The sequence below is a fragment of the Pelecanus crispus genome, chromosome 8 (genome assembly GCF_030463565.1).
Source record: "Pelecanus crispus isolate bPelCri1 chromosome 8, bPelCri1.pri, whole genome shotgun sequence".
NCBI classification, from domain to species: Eukaryota; Metazoa; Chordata; class Aves; order Pelecaniformes; family Pelecanidae; genus Pelecanus; species Pelecanus crispus.
The window spans coordinates 19,290,518-19,304,685 of record NC_134650.1 but is presented as its reverse complement, the minus strand read 5'-3'; the positions used below and the strand labels follow the sequence as shown (position 1 = coordinate 19,304,685).

Sequence of the window (14,168 nt, the reverse complement as noted above, 5' to 3'; positions counted from 1 at the left end):
TGTATTATAAAAAGCTTCCACTTACATAATTTTTAAAATATATCTTCACTGCTAACAGTACATTTGTAATATAGTATCTAATATAATAAAAATATATGCTTACTGGATGGGAGCGATGTTGCCCTATGGTAGGGACCCTCCTTTCTGTGTGGTTCAAGCAGCTGGAAAAGCTGGGTGTTCCCTCCTTCCCTTGGTTTCTCAGCCATCGGCTGCCTGGAGACTGCGACAGCACTGTGGTGTATGAAATTTCTTAAGAGTCCTCTACAAAGCAGGCTCTGACATGTTCCTCAGCTGACAAATAATCTACTGGGCAGAATCCAACCTTGGTGTAAATACACTACATGATTCTTTCTGTTTTACTAATTAAAAAAACCAAACCCCCAAACCAACGCTCTATTTGGCATTAGTAAAGAAATGGGACTTGTACAAGTCATGCAACTGCCTTGTAGGAAAAAATATTTTGCTACAGAAAATGTTAAATTACCCAAAGGGACAGATGGGCCTGGCAGCTGATTCTGATATTCTAAAGTGGGCAAGATTTTACTGTAACTTCCAATGGAAAATTACAAATGTTCAAACAATGAATCTAGGAAGTGTGTGCCAAACTACACCGAAAGGACCATAGCACATGACCACAGTGCTGCTGAGACGCACACCGGAGAATCACTTGGTGTCCCACCACGTGCTGGGACTGCAGAAGGTGGCTGGGAGCAGAGCAGGTATTCATCTTCCTGTGCCAGCCCTTATAAACCTTCCCAGTCTTTCAAGAACTTACCATCATTGAACAGGATTTGTTCGGTAGTTTGAAAATTTATATGTGCAATACATGTTTTGCTCTTTTCTGGCTCACCCTGGCATGAAGATCCTCTAGTTAGTGTGTTCAGGAAAAACTCCACCAAACTCAGCATGGTGGCACCAGTGCATGTGAGAGGGAAAGCGGGATCTCTGCAGAAATGGGGATATTGGCTACACGGACTGTTGCTTAATGTCCTAGGTACATTTACTGTTCATTTTTTACAGATCGCCCTGGTAGATTCGACTTCTGTCAAAGCAGATTAATGGCAAGGCATTCATAAAACATTCTGCCGTACAGTAGTACGGACTGAGCTTGTCACTTGCAATAGATGGCTGATTAAGCTATCGACATGTGCTATCATGTGTAATTAAGCTTGCTAGAGATTAAAAGCAGGACTTGTGCCTAGGAAACAACGCTGTATATTACTCATTGAACTTCAAGCAGCAGTTCTCTCTTGTCAGGTTTTATTAAAATATTCACATGCTTCCAAAACGAAACAAAGGTCCACCGGCGTCTCTTGGGGAGAAGAGGTGGGATCGGTTGCATTCAGTTGCCATTTGGTTGGAGATGTCATACAAAATCCTCACACACTGAACATGGCTGAATTGTAAAAAGCTTTCACCCAGAAAGGAGGTCTTTGTTACACAGAAAGTCTCTGACTCCTTCAGCACTCGCCAGACATGTTTACATCACATTCTCAAAGAGCTGTAAGGATCTCATGATGTTGTCGTCCTGCAAGCAATGAGAAGACATTTTCAAAAAACCAGCACGACGAGCACGACTCGTAACCGCATGGCACAGGAGGGGTTCTACAGCTGCTACTGCAGGCAACAGCCTGGCTTTCATAATGCTTTTCATCCTTGATGAGCTAGAATTGATTCAGTGATCAGGTCCTGATTCAGCAAAGCAGTCATCTCTTACTTTGGCACCGCAGTTGTTTTGAAGCATGCAAGCACAGGATCTTCTCATAAGCTTGACATCCAGCACGAGCTGTGCTTTACTGAAGAAAACCAGACACCAGCATTGAGCTGGTGGCTGTACTGAACCCTCAGACTTCAGTGCCAACTGCATTTCATTGATCCTGAATATGCAAATATGCACTTAGCTAATATGCTTCAAAAGTCCAAATGAAATGGCAGGTTTTGAACTGATAAGCAAGCTGCCTTGAAGGACCACTTCATCCCAGAAATACAACCAGCTCAAACCCAACATACGTGCATCTCAGCCTCTCTGAGGTTACTAGATCCAAATGAGAAAGTTGGAGACACACAAGGGGAATCCCAGATTGTTTCTCATGAACTCTCGAAATGGTACTTCAAGGTAATAACCAGAGTAATATTCAAAAACACAATGATGATTCTCCCCCCCCCCCCCCCCGCCCCCAGGAATTCAGTTATTCCAAAAGTTAGAATAACTGTTTGCCTGTAACATGAAAATAATTTTCCACATCGAGCAACTTACGAGATCTATTGCATCTCATTCTTCTATTTTATTTTGAGGCTGCATCCATCTATCTCACTTCTAACACAGTTTGGTGGGTACTAGTACAAGGTATCGCCTTGCATGGGAAACCCAATCATCCTCTCCAAAGCAATGCTAGGATTCACTGCCCATGAGCCATATCCTCAGAAATGGCAGAGGTAAGAACTATAGTGCACTTTGGTTTGTTTTTCATAAAGAAAAACAGTGTTGCAGGGCTTGCTCCTATCTGCCAGGAGACTACACATGACAGGGCATCAGACTGCACAGCTCCTAGTGCAAGTATGTCAACAGAAGGAACCAAACTCAAACTAGGGCAGAGCATTAAACAAACTCTAACAGTTATAAGTAAAGTAAAGCTGCTTCGATACTGAGACCACTAATCGTACACACGCATCCAGCCTGAAGGCAAATTATGAATGTGAAGAATAATACAAAACACAAACGATCAAATTAAAGATGAGGCCAAAAATAAACTAAACAATTAGGAGGGACCAAGAACGAAGTAACTCAAAAAAACTAGCCTTGTATTATGCATCTGCTAACACTGAATTTGCCGCCTGAAGTCCCTGACTGAGAGGTAATCTGGATGTTTCCAGATCCAGACTTAAAACAAAAACAGCAGAAAGCCAGCCTAGGCCTCCACATTAAGCGTCTTCCCATTGCTCAGGTACAGAAGAGCTGTCTGACTGCAGACAGGAAAGATTTTTCCAGGGAAAGTAAAATACACAGGAGGGCTGGTATGCAGTTATTTGTACCAATGTAAACTTTCTAAAATGCAGAGGCTGTTATTGTACTCATTAAATATTACAGATATCTCTGAGCAAATATTCACACAGTTAATTACAGTCTAAGACAACAGACACTTGGCCAATTGCATGTTAATGCAGATGCTTGTCTTTGTGCCAGTGCTAAAAAAAACAGAAAATATTCATTACAGCTAACCTAATGTATGGAATTTGCAAAGGGGAGCTTATTTCCAAAACCAAAAAAAAACCCCCACATTGCTATGACGACAGCATTTGCTTTTAAATGTTTGACCATGAAAACATCAACTGGTTTTATAGGTTTTATAAGTCAGTGCTGTAACTATGAGATTTTTGGAGACCTTTGGGCAGTTCCAGCAATGTGGTACTTGCTAATGACATCCAGGGGCAGCATATAGAGACAATATCAGCCTCTTAAAAAAAAAACAAACCAAAACCCAAAACCAAGCAAACCACTAACAAAAAAAAAAAAACCAAACCCAACCTAAGGAAGGACATTATAAGCTTTCTCTAGAGCTACCTGCTTGTCTACACAATCAGGTACTGCAGTTCACTCAGGAAAATAAAAGCACTGGTCACCAGCACTGGAAATGAAGAGGCCCTCTCCCATGATTCACCTAACCCTACTTTCCTATTCAGTCACAGACTTCACAAAACACCACCAGAAAGCCAATCTTGAAGCTAGCGTTTTCACAGAGCAACGGAAACGTGGGATCCTGAGCAGCATGTTGTTTCAAATGGAGTTTGTCCAAAGGGAAACCACAAGCAAGAGCTAGACCTTTCATTGCAGTTATAATTTTGTTCTTACCTCCTGACATGATTCAATAAACTCGTCTAAAGTTACAACACCATCTTTGTTTTTATCCATTTTCTGCAAAATAAAATTTAAAAAAAAAAATTGTTTCCATAGGTAACACTGCAGTTATAGTACAGTATCTTATTCAATGCAACCTGAATGAACCTAGGGCACTTCACAAGCTTAGATTACAGACTAAGAGTCATTGGATAAATTTGCTGACTGCTAAGGACTTGTTTAATCTGGTATTTGGAGCACTTCTGAGGTCATCTTCAACTATTTCTTCCTTGACATACACAGCAACCTCTGCCCTTATTACATCATTTATTTATTCACTGCCTCACCAACCAGCACCCATATTCGTGTCTCTCTTCAAGGGCAGTTGAAAGAAGCAGCACAGAAGGGCTGCAATACATGCAGAGGCTTCAAACTTGCTGGATGTGGCACACCCTGATGCAAAAGTTCAGGCTAAGAGACAAACAGGATACCATGGAGTCAGGAAATGGGCAGACACTGTAGTGTCAGGCTGAATGGCTGCTGGGGTTTATTTTGGAATATACAGTAGGACATAGGGTTGAACTTGAGGCTAACCTTACAGTAAAGTACACCAGTGCATAGCTCAAGCGTTAAGAAAAACACATCAAAAATCAAGTACCTGGAAGAATACTTCTACATGCTGCCTTGGAGCATCCTCCTTGAGCACTGGATACGTGTACTTTCCCATCATATCATAAATTGCCTTTACAATATCCATCATTTCCTGCAACAGTGGCACACCAGCACAAACACAAAAGGGAAATTAATAGAAATGATAGCACATTTCTTTCTTTTACTACCCTTTTCTTCACCCTCCTCCTCCTTATTACAAAACAGCACAGAGAATGCCTATACATGTGTGTGAAGACAGATGTATCATTATATACGAGTTCATCTATAAAAACCAAGTGCTTCTTTCTGACTGTGCCATGACTTTGCCACAGCCGTGCCGGAGGTGCCTGCAGTGCTCACTTCCCTCCTCCGGCCAGGCAGCATTGCAGGACGTGCGCTCTGACATGGCAGCTGGGGGGATGGTGCTGGGCTGCAAGAGGTGTGCTCAGTCCTGAGCACTGCGGCACCGACTTATCCCAGGAGCCTTCTGCAGGGCCAGGGACCTTCATGGCAGTCACTGGGAATCCAGCCCTTCTCCGCACTTTGCATAATCATAGAATCACAGAATGCTTTGGGTTGGAAGGGACCTTTAGAGGTCATCTAGCCCAACCCCCCTGCAGGGAGCAGGGACAGCTTTAACTAGATCAGGTTGCTCAGAGCCCCATCCAACCTGACCTTGGATGTTGCCAGGGATGAGGCCTCTACCACCTCTCTGGGCAACCTCTTCCAGTGCTTGACCACCCTCATTGTAAAAAACTTCTTTCTAACGTCTAGTCTAAAATAATAATAAAATAAAATAAAATAAACCAAATAAAAAAAAAAATCTGCCACACAATTCCATGACCAGTTCCACAAACCCTCCAAGGTATGCACAATAGTTTTGAAAAGATAGACCAAGATGTATTTGCAAAATATTCAGGTTACCATGCTCAAAACCAAGGCTTCCCACAAAGGGAACAAGCAATACCAGATAAGAAGACAAAACCAGATGATAATGCAGGATTTGGGGGTGGTGCTGGGGGCTTGTAGTGCTTTGGGTGAGCCCATACCATACCTCCCAGTGCAGCCAGAAAACCCTTGCACCTCAGTCACTGAGTAGCTATTGTCACTATCACCCTCCCTTTCACAAATGTTATGTTGCTCATCACTGTAACTAGAATTTTGCTCCTGGCTAAAGCAATCCATTAAAGGCACTATAATATAGGAAAATGTGTCTACAAAATCATGCAATATAAGATCACTGTGCACTTCACTTAGACACAGATAAATGCTCGTCCAGTCTGATTTGCATTTAATTAGCTGCATGCAAAATTAATTGTGCTCTGCAACAGAAACTAGTCATCTCTCTTCAGAAATCAACCACATTTGTCAGAAACACCCTTACCTCCTTGTTTATATAGCCATCCTTATTTATGTCGTACAGATTAAATGTCCATCTTAGCTTTTCATGAACAGTTCCCCGCAACAGAATGGACAATGCCATCACAAAGTCCTGGTTCAAGGCAGAGAGAGAAATGTGAATTTTCAGAACATCCTCTTCTAAGTCACCTTCTTTATATAATGCCAGTCAAAAGACTTTTTAGGACAGAGCATATGGTTATCACTCTCTTCTGACTCCCTTTTCCAAAAATGGGTCCTCTCTGACCGAACTCAAGGGACATAGCATCCAGTAAGATGATCTGACTACTGGCATGCTAATAAATGTGTATGAGGTAAACACAAAAATCCAAAAAATCCTCAAGTACTCAACTGCAGCCACCATAAAGGTCAAGCTTATGATATGCATTAGGCAGCTTAGCAAGGCTGGAAGGGCAAGAAGACCTAACAGGTGCTGCAGCCTAAGTCCTTCTTAAGTCCTGGGGTGAGGGGTGTGAAAATGGCATAGGCTTAATAGCAGATCCAGTCCAAGTCAGGCAGACTTAGATCCTAAAGTTGATAAGACAGTGGCTGCAATGGCTCCTCGGACTGTGCCAGGAACAGCACAGTATGCCCAAGGCCAGAAGCTGGGACATCGTCCTTGCTACTCCTCCAAATTTATCATGCTCTAAACTCTAAATACTGCATGAATGTAAGCACGGCAAAATACATGTCTGGCAATTTCCCTCCTAGAAATGGTCTGCTGCAAGAAGGAGTCACTCAGACTGCTGCTGTCTGGTTAAACACAGCTGGACTCTTAACTGCAGCAGTGGAAGCCAATGCTTTCTTACCCCCAGACCTAGGGTGCTAGTGAAGGAGGAAGAGGAGGAAGAAAATCCAGCATTTTCTCTGTGTCTGACTTGAGAGAGACAGAAAGATCTCAAACTCCTCTAACACAGGGATCCTCAGGTTTTGTTCTCTGGCAAAATCAGTCAGACTTGACCAGATGCGATACCCACCACTAATTACTCAGTCTGGGCCACAGCATTTTAATTGTATTTTTTGTTTACAGTAGAGTTATTGCTTCTAATAACTTTGATTTATTGTTTATACTGCACAGTGGCTCAGGCATTGTAAGTAGCATCGCTACAGCGATTTATTAGTACAGGCAGAGCTTCAAGCTAACAGAGCTATACAGTTCTGATACCTCATTTAATGTACTTAGTCCTTCCTATGTTATGTCCATTAGCTCTGCATGGGCCAGTGCAACAGTTCTTCAAAACCTTTGCTCCTTTTTCCCAAGGCTCAGAGGAATTTGTATTTGCTGAACAATACAAAAAAGGGGACAAAACGCTTATGTTTGACAACCACTAAAAAGACAGGTTTGCCAAGAAGGAAAGCTCAGCACTTTTTTTTTTTTTTTAAATGAATACTTATCTAAGCATTTTGCTGTGTCTCAGTCTGTTTAGGTTTCTGGAAGTCTCTAACTACTGAGTAGCTGCCATACGCGAAGCTCCTACTGCAGCCGTCGCTACAGACACACACATATACCTATGGTAACATTCCCATTTTACATTTGATAAATGAAATAATTTCTCAGTCTTACCTGGAAAGTACTGGAGTTCTTAGTCATTTGATGGCAAAGGCAAGACTGCCTATGATTTCTAGTTTTATGATCAGAGTAAACTGTCTTCAAAATTATGAAGTTCATCCTCCACAGGCATATGACTTAACATACCCTTTTGCTGAGCTCCATCTATGTGTGTGAGCTTGAAGGATGGCTATTTGTAGCCACAGCAACAAGCCTTTTAGTTCAAGGGTGGATTTGGTTTCCCTAGGAACAAACCACCTGAGATGCTTGTTCAATATATCAAATAAGCTAAAAAAATCCCCATATTCCAGGAACACACAAGTGTATCCCTGCAATGCACGATGACTGAAGAAGACACACGATGTACTGCCTTTTCTTTGACATCCAGATTATCTGTAAAAATCACTGGATGGGACTGTCCTCGACCTCTCCGCTACATAAATCTCTGCACTTTCTCCCCATGGTACTGAATAACGTGATCTATATGTTTCTTTAGTGAAGGGAAACATGCAACTCCACCTGCATAAACTGAAGTGAATGAGATTTTAAAATATCAGCTGATTTTAGACTGAAACCTCTAACCCACAACCCAACAAGTCCTATTTACAATCAAGAATGGATGGAGAAGCTTGAAAACACAAAACTGAGCAAAAGGCATCAAAGGAGGATGCAAAACAATTACCTCAAACTTCACGGAGCCATTTTGTGCAGTGTCAAATGCATTAAAGAGATAATGTGCATACATGCTAGCATCTGAAAAACACAAAGGGCACTGATTGGTACAACAGTTCATTATACACTAATGGCTCTAAACAACATTCATGACCTTATTTTTCTTTTGTATAAAACCAACCTTGCAGCACTGCCAGATACTCTATGAACTAGTAGATGTTAACACGGACTTGCATACTCTCTGTGCCCTCCCTTAAAACAGCCTTGGAATGTAAAAACTTATATTACAGTAGAAATTATCTGGATTATGGGGATGTACTTGAAAGAATGAGCAAAAAAAAGCTCCCAAGAGTGCCTCTGGGGCAAATGGAGTATTAGCTCTGGTAGGAAATGCAGCAAAAGAACCAAAAAGTGATTGCAGCATGTGTTCTTCCTTCCTCTAGATTTTGCTTTGTGTGAGATACAGCAGAGATCCCCAGGGACTATCCAACTTCAGAAGGGTCTAGTTCCAGTAACTTGAGTCTGGCCCATGACTGTTAAAGAACAATCTCATCCAAGGGATATTTTCATCCTATTGCATCTTAAACTGCTAGTTTTAAAGAATCTTTTCTATTGAGAAGAACATTTTCTATGGCCACGTGAAAGATGGCTGCTAACTGGGAAAAATAGTAATGGTATGCAGAAAAAAATCAAATAGGTGTATGACCTTACGACCTTCACTGGCCTGTTCTCTACTCTGGAGGCAATTCACACTGCTCTCTGTGTTACTAGAGCCCAACTTTTCAAGACGGAAGTAACTGCCATTAAATTCCCTTAATTATTTCATTGCTATTCTAGCAGCCACACACTTTTTTGTCTTCTATTCTTTGCCTCTAGCACATAGCATTAGTCAAGCCTGAGTCTTCACACTCAATGTATGGGTATTCAGGTGAAGCCAGGTGCCCTGTGCTATGCAGGCAGGTCACGTGGAATGACCCAGCATCTCCTTACTTTGATCTCTATGAAATGATTAAGTATTTTCACATTATTCAAATCCAGGAAAGTTTAACTGTGCAGAAAAATCAAATACTTAAGTTACTGTCATCCATAAGGATAGAATACACTGGACTGTAGGAAAAAAAAGTCATCTACTACATTTTTAAGAGAAGGATTCTGAAATAAAATAGCTCCAGAAGAAAACAATAGAATTACTTATGGGACAGCCCTACTAAAAACTAATTAAGCTAAACTAAACAATGAACTAAAAATATTAAACTAGAGGTTTTATTTCATTAGGGTATGACATACATTAAGAAATACTAGATCACTAGTATCATTTGATGACAGATTAGCAAAAATGAAAACCTGTCAAGGATAGGAGCCCTATGTAACAAAAATATCACAAGCCTGGGATGACACTGCATGAAGTTTTTAGAGCTATTTTACTACCTCTGGGATACACAGAGAAACTACAAGTTTATCTGTATAGAGAGCCATAAAAGTGAAAAAATCTCTGAGGAATCTGAAACCTCACAATTTATGACACTAAAGTTATACAAACAGTTTGGAAACTAAGTGAAAGAAAACAGTGTGAAATAGGAAATCACATCTGCTATTAAACTGATTCATTATTAAGCATGGCTGGACTACCATCATCATTAACCAAGAGAGAATCACATTTCAAGGGAGTGGGATGCAAAAAAAAAGGCAAGTCTTTGTCAACCGCAGCTGAGGGGAAAAAGTTATCTATCCACAAAAAGATGAAGTTATTGTGCCTGATTGTTTTTCACACATGGGAAGGAACGAGTCACCCAAAGTGTGTCACTTAAAGGAGTTAGTACGGTTACTTGGGGTAACTGGAGTTCCTTGGAGTTGCTGGAACTTAGGCTGAAAACACTGAACACATCCAAAAACACATTAAGATTATAAATACTTAAATTTTTGCATATTTGTTAAAAATAGACTGGTTGCTTTTTATAACAAAACCAAAAGCAACCACAATAGGAAATCACCAAGTCCATACTGAAATTTAACGTAAACTTTTTATAGGTGTACATCTTTGACATCACATGCATTGTAAAACATAAGCATAACGTGTTTTATCATCACATTTAGTTGAAAAACCACTTGACTCATTTCTTTCAATTTCAGAACAGTACCCCCCTAGAACGTATCCAGTTAGAAGAACATATAGATTCTTGATGTTTTTAAAAGGCAAGAACACACATTATTTGAGAGGTTTAATACAATACTTCAATATTCCAATACATGACATGACCCTGTCTTAGTCACACAAACACCAAAAATGATCATTTCACGTAGCTAGGAGTTCACATACCAGCTAAGAACTGCTTTAAAAATTTTAGGGAGGTTTTGATTAATTTGCAGGCCAAAATGAACTCTGGGACTCTTCTGTGCTAGATATTACATGCACAGCAGTCAAACAGCAGGCAAGCAAAGACACACTGAGGGGAAGTGATTTAGCTTTCTGCCATCCAGAAAGTCAGGACAAAAAAAAGCATCAATCCCCAGTTTCTGTTTTGGACTTGGGGAATAAAGACCTGACAACTAGGGGCAGTCTTTAATGTGGGTTTGTGTATATTCTTGTGAAATAACTGTTCAGAGGGCCTACCTTAATTTTATTACCTTGATGTTTGTGTTTCTGTTTAAGATCCTGCAAAGCTTAATCTCAATTCACATTTCTTACACGGATTATCTGAAGTAGTTTTGCAGCCAGCTGGCAGTAATGAATGTTAAGGCATGCTTCAATAAACCCAACAGACGCAAAGTACTCCACTTACCTCCATGAGGAAAAAACTGTGCATAGATCTGTTTGAACGTCTCTTCATTAACAACCCCACTAGGACATTCCTGTTGGAAAACCAAAAAAGAAAAAAAAAGTCAAGAAAAAAACCCAACTCTGCGAAGGTTCATTTGCAAAACTCTACAAGCCTGAAGAGAGCAATTAAACAAATCACATTCCTGTTCTCACAGTGCTCTGGATGCACAGACTGTGCAGCTGAAGAAATTAAAATAATTCAAACTGCAATTTCATCTTAAGCATCTCATAGACTTGGTTCACCATTATTAACATTTCTAACAGTGTTTTCAGCAGTGTTTAATCACTGTTTTATAGGACGACCTAGAAAGGCAGCTCATGCCTTCTGTCATATGAAGCTTTCATCTAATAATTACAAATAATGTTAAGTACCGCTAACACTTCCCTGTCCGATGCCTCCACATATATGAATTCATTAATCCTCAGCAGAAGACCGTAGCCAGATACCTGACACCAGCTCCATGGAGGCTAACGGTACATACTATACTCGTAAGTCCTTACAAACAAGCATTAGTATTAGGCTGAAAAAGATTAGATCATTTTTAAACTGTTTATCTGCTTAGTCTTCTGTAAACTTCTGAGAAGCCAGACTGTGCCCATTGAAATTTTCTAACCTGGCAACCTGTGGGGTTATTTTATTTTTAAGCTCTAGTACTAGAATGTAAGGCATTTCATTTCACTCTTGGCTGCTTTGAATAAGGGCAAACACTCAGGAAGAGGGTGGAAGATTTTCTGCCCTGAACTTCCTGACCTACTAACTAGCCCCATGGGGTGGCATTCAGGAAGGGAAAAGGAGATCCCTGCCTGGAGGGCTCGCACTTGCTCTGCTACAGCTAAGCAAAATCCAAGCCGTTGTGGTAGTTTGGGGTAGGAAGTGCTCCCTGGGCATGTTTGCAGAGTCTGGACAGCACCTGTAAAAAGGGAGATGTGGCAGGTGTGAGGACCTGGGCCCCCAGGTGCTTTACCCTGTAAGCGATATCTGAACCGAGGCCCTCAGATCTTACCCAGCAGGATGTGGGATGACAGGCAATGGAAGAGACAGGTGAAAAAGGCACACAAGAACTGTCTCCATTTTGTGAATCCCGTTTCCTTACTCTCAACTCTTTCTTTAAACTTAAATTACTTAGACAATTCAAATAAAATTCAAAGCAAATTTAGCTTAACTATGGTGCTTTACCACCCCACCCCCCCCAGCTCAGTGCTGTTATAACACATGTTCATGTATCACAGAGAGCCTCAGGCGCTGCTATCTGACTATGCGAAGTTTTCAATTATATAGAATATTTCCCAGTTGATGACACTCTTGCTCACAGATTTGCCTATCAACCAATTTTGAAAACTACAACAGAGCAAAACAATAAAATAACTGTGGCACTGATCCTTTTTCACAGAGCACAGAATTATAGATACAGAAAAGTCAGCTTTCTCCCACATTCACAAACACCAACTGGCAGAGACACTGTGCGTCTGTCTCCTGTGGCAGGCATTTGACCCCGTTCACAGCAATTTAAATTCCTCAGCCCCAGTCAAGGCAGTGTGTCACATGGAGGGAAGGGGGAGCAAGAGCACTGCCATTCCTGGTAGGACATGCTGAAGACGGATTATCTGAGCAGGTTAATTCAGAATCTCTCACGAAAATGGTGCATATATCTTGGTTTGATGCTTATGATTAAGCTGAAGGCCAGATTTGGGATCAAGAAAGTTCATCAGTTACTGGCAGTATACTCACTCCATGCTTTCCTCTTTCTGTGTCACACTATGATTGCTGTCCCATTTTACTACAGGTCTTTCAGCAAGGAGTTTCACAGATCTATAATCCTTTGCACAAGGAATCACCAGCTTTCAATTTTTGGAACCCGACTCCTACTACCTTGCCTTATACCCCTGGATTCCTGTATATACAGAGAGAGAGCAAACAGTTGATCCTGACTCTTTTTCCACCTGCCACTTGTGATTTTGGAGATCTTCCCTTCGTTATCTCTTTTCCAGGCTGAAGCATCCCACCTTGAGAAGCACAGAAGGCATTGACCATCCTCTGACCATCCCTTCTCTGCATCTTTTTATTTCCACTGTACCCTTTTTGAGACAGCAGGCCAGGACTGCAAGTCATGTTCATCAGGGGATCAGGCCCAGCCAGCACGGGTTCATGAAAGGCAGGTCCTGCTTGACCAACTCTTTCTATGACCTGCTGACCTGCCTAGTGGATGAGGGAAAGGCTGTGGATGTCATCTACCTGGACTTCAGAAAAGCCTTTCATGCTGTCTCCCACAGCATTCTCCTTGGGAAGCTGGGGGCTCATGGCTTAGGCAGGTGTACTCTTCACTGGGTAAAAAACTGGCTGGATGGCTGAGCCCAGAGAGTTGCAGTGAACTTAGTTAAATCCAGTTGGCAACCGGTCACAAGTGGTGTTCCCCAGGACTCAGTTTTGGGGCCAGTCTTGTTTAACATCTTTATCAATAATCTGAATGAGGGGATTGAGTGCACCCTCAGTAAGTTTACAGATGACACCAAGTTGGGTGGGAGTGTTGATCTCCTTGAGGGGAGGAAGGATCTACAGAGGGATCTGGACAGGCTGGACTGATGGGCTGAGGCCAACTGATTCAACAAGGCCAAGTACCGGGTCCTGCACTATCAGGAATAGTGTGGCCAGCAAGAGCAGGGAGGTGATTGTCCCCCTGTACTCGGCACTGGTGAGGCCGCACCTGGAATACTGTGTCCAGTTTTGGGCCCCTCACTACAAGAAGCACATTGAGGTGCTGGAGTGTGTCCAGAGAAGGGCAACGAAGCTGGTGAAGGGTCTGGAGCACAGGCCTTATGAGGAGCGGCTGAGGGAACTGGGGTTGTTCAGCCTGCAGAAGAGGAGGCTGAGGGGAGATGTTATCGCTCTCTACAACTACCTGAAAGGAGGTTGTAGTGAGGTGGGTGTTGGTCTCTTCTCCCAAGTAGCTAGTGATAGGACAAAAGGAAATGGCCTCAAGCTGCGCCAGGGGAGGTTTAGATTGGATATTAGGAAAAATTTCTTCACGGAAAGGGTAGTCAAGCATTGGAACAGGCTGCCCAGAGACGTGGTGGAGTCACTGTCCCTGGAAGTGTTCAAAAAAGGGGTAGACATGGCACTTTGGGACATGGTTTAGGGTACATGGTGGTGTTGGGTTGATGGTTGGACTGATGATCTTAGAGGTCCTTTCCAACCTTAATGATTCTATTCTAGTTTTACTTTCATTAAAAAATAACCGAGCTATCAA

General features: G+C 41.9%; 1 protein-coding gene across 4 annotated transcripts in view; it reads right to left on the bottom strand.

Moving 5' to 3' along the window:
* Nucleotides 1–1,480: 1,480 nt before the first annotated feature.
* The window catches only part of KCNIP1 (potassium voltage-gated channel interacting protein 1), a 78,550-nt gene continuing 65,862 nt past the window's right edge, over nucleotides 1,481–14,168 (bottom strand). For all 4 annotated transcript variants that reach the window (XM_075714830.1, XM_075714829.1, XM_009481436.2 and 1 more), the window contains 6 exons: nucleotides 10,886–10,955; nucleotides 8,116–8,186; nucleotides 5,871–5,978; nucleotides 4,494–4,598; nucleotides 3,851–3,913; nucleotides 1,481–1,528 (listed from right to left, as the gene is read on the bottom strand). In XM_075714830.1, the coding sequence (XP_075570945.1) occupies nucleotides 1,481–1,528; nucleotides 3,851–3,913; nucleotides 4,494–4,598; nucleotides 5,871–5,978; nucleotides 8,116–8,186; nucleotides 10,886–10,955 (465 nt within the window). The remainder of the gene's footprint in view (nucleotides 1,529–3,850; nucleotides 3,914–4,493; nucleotides 4,599–5,870; nucleotides 5,979–8,115; nucleotides 8,187–10,885; nucleotides 10,956–14,168) is intronic.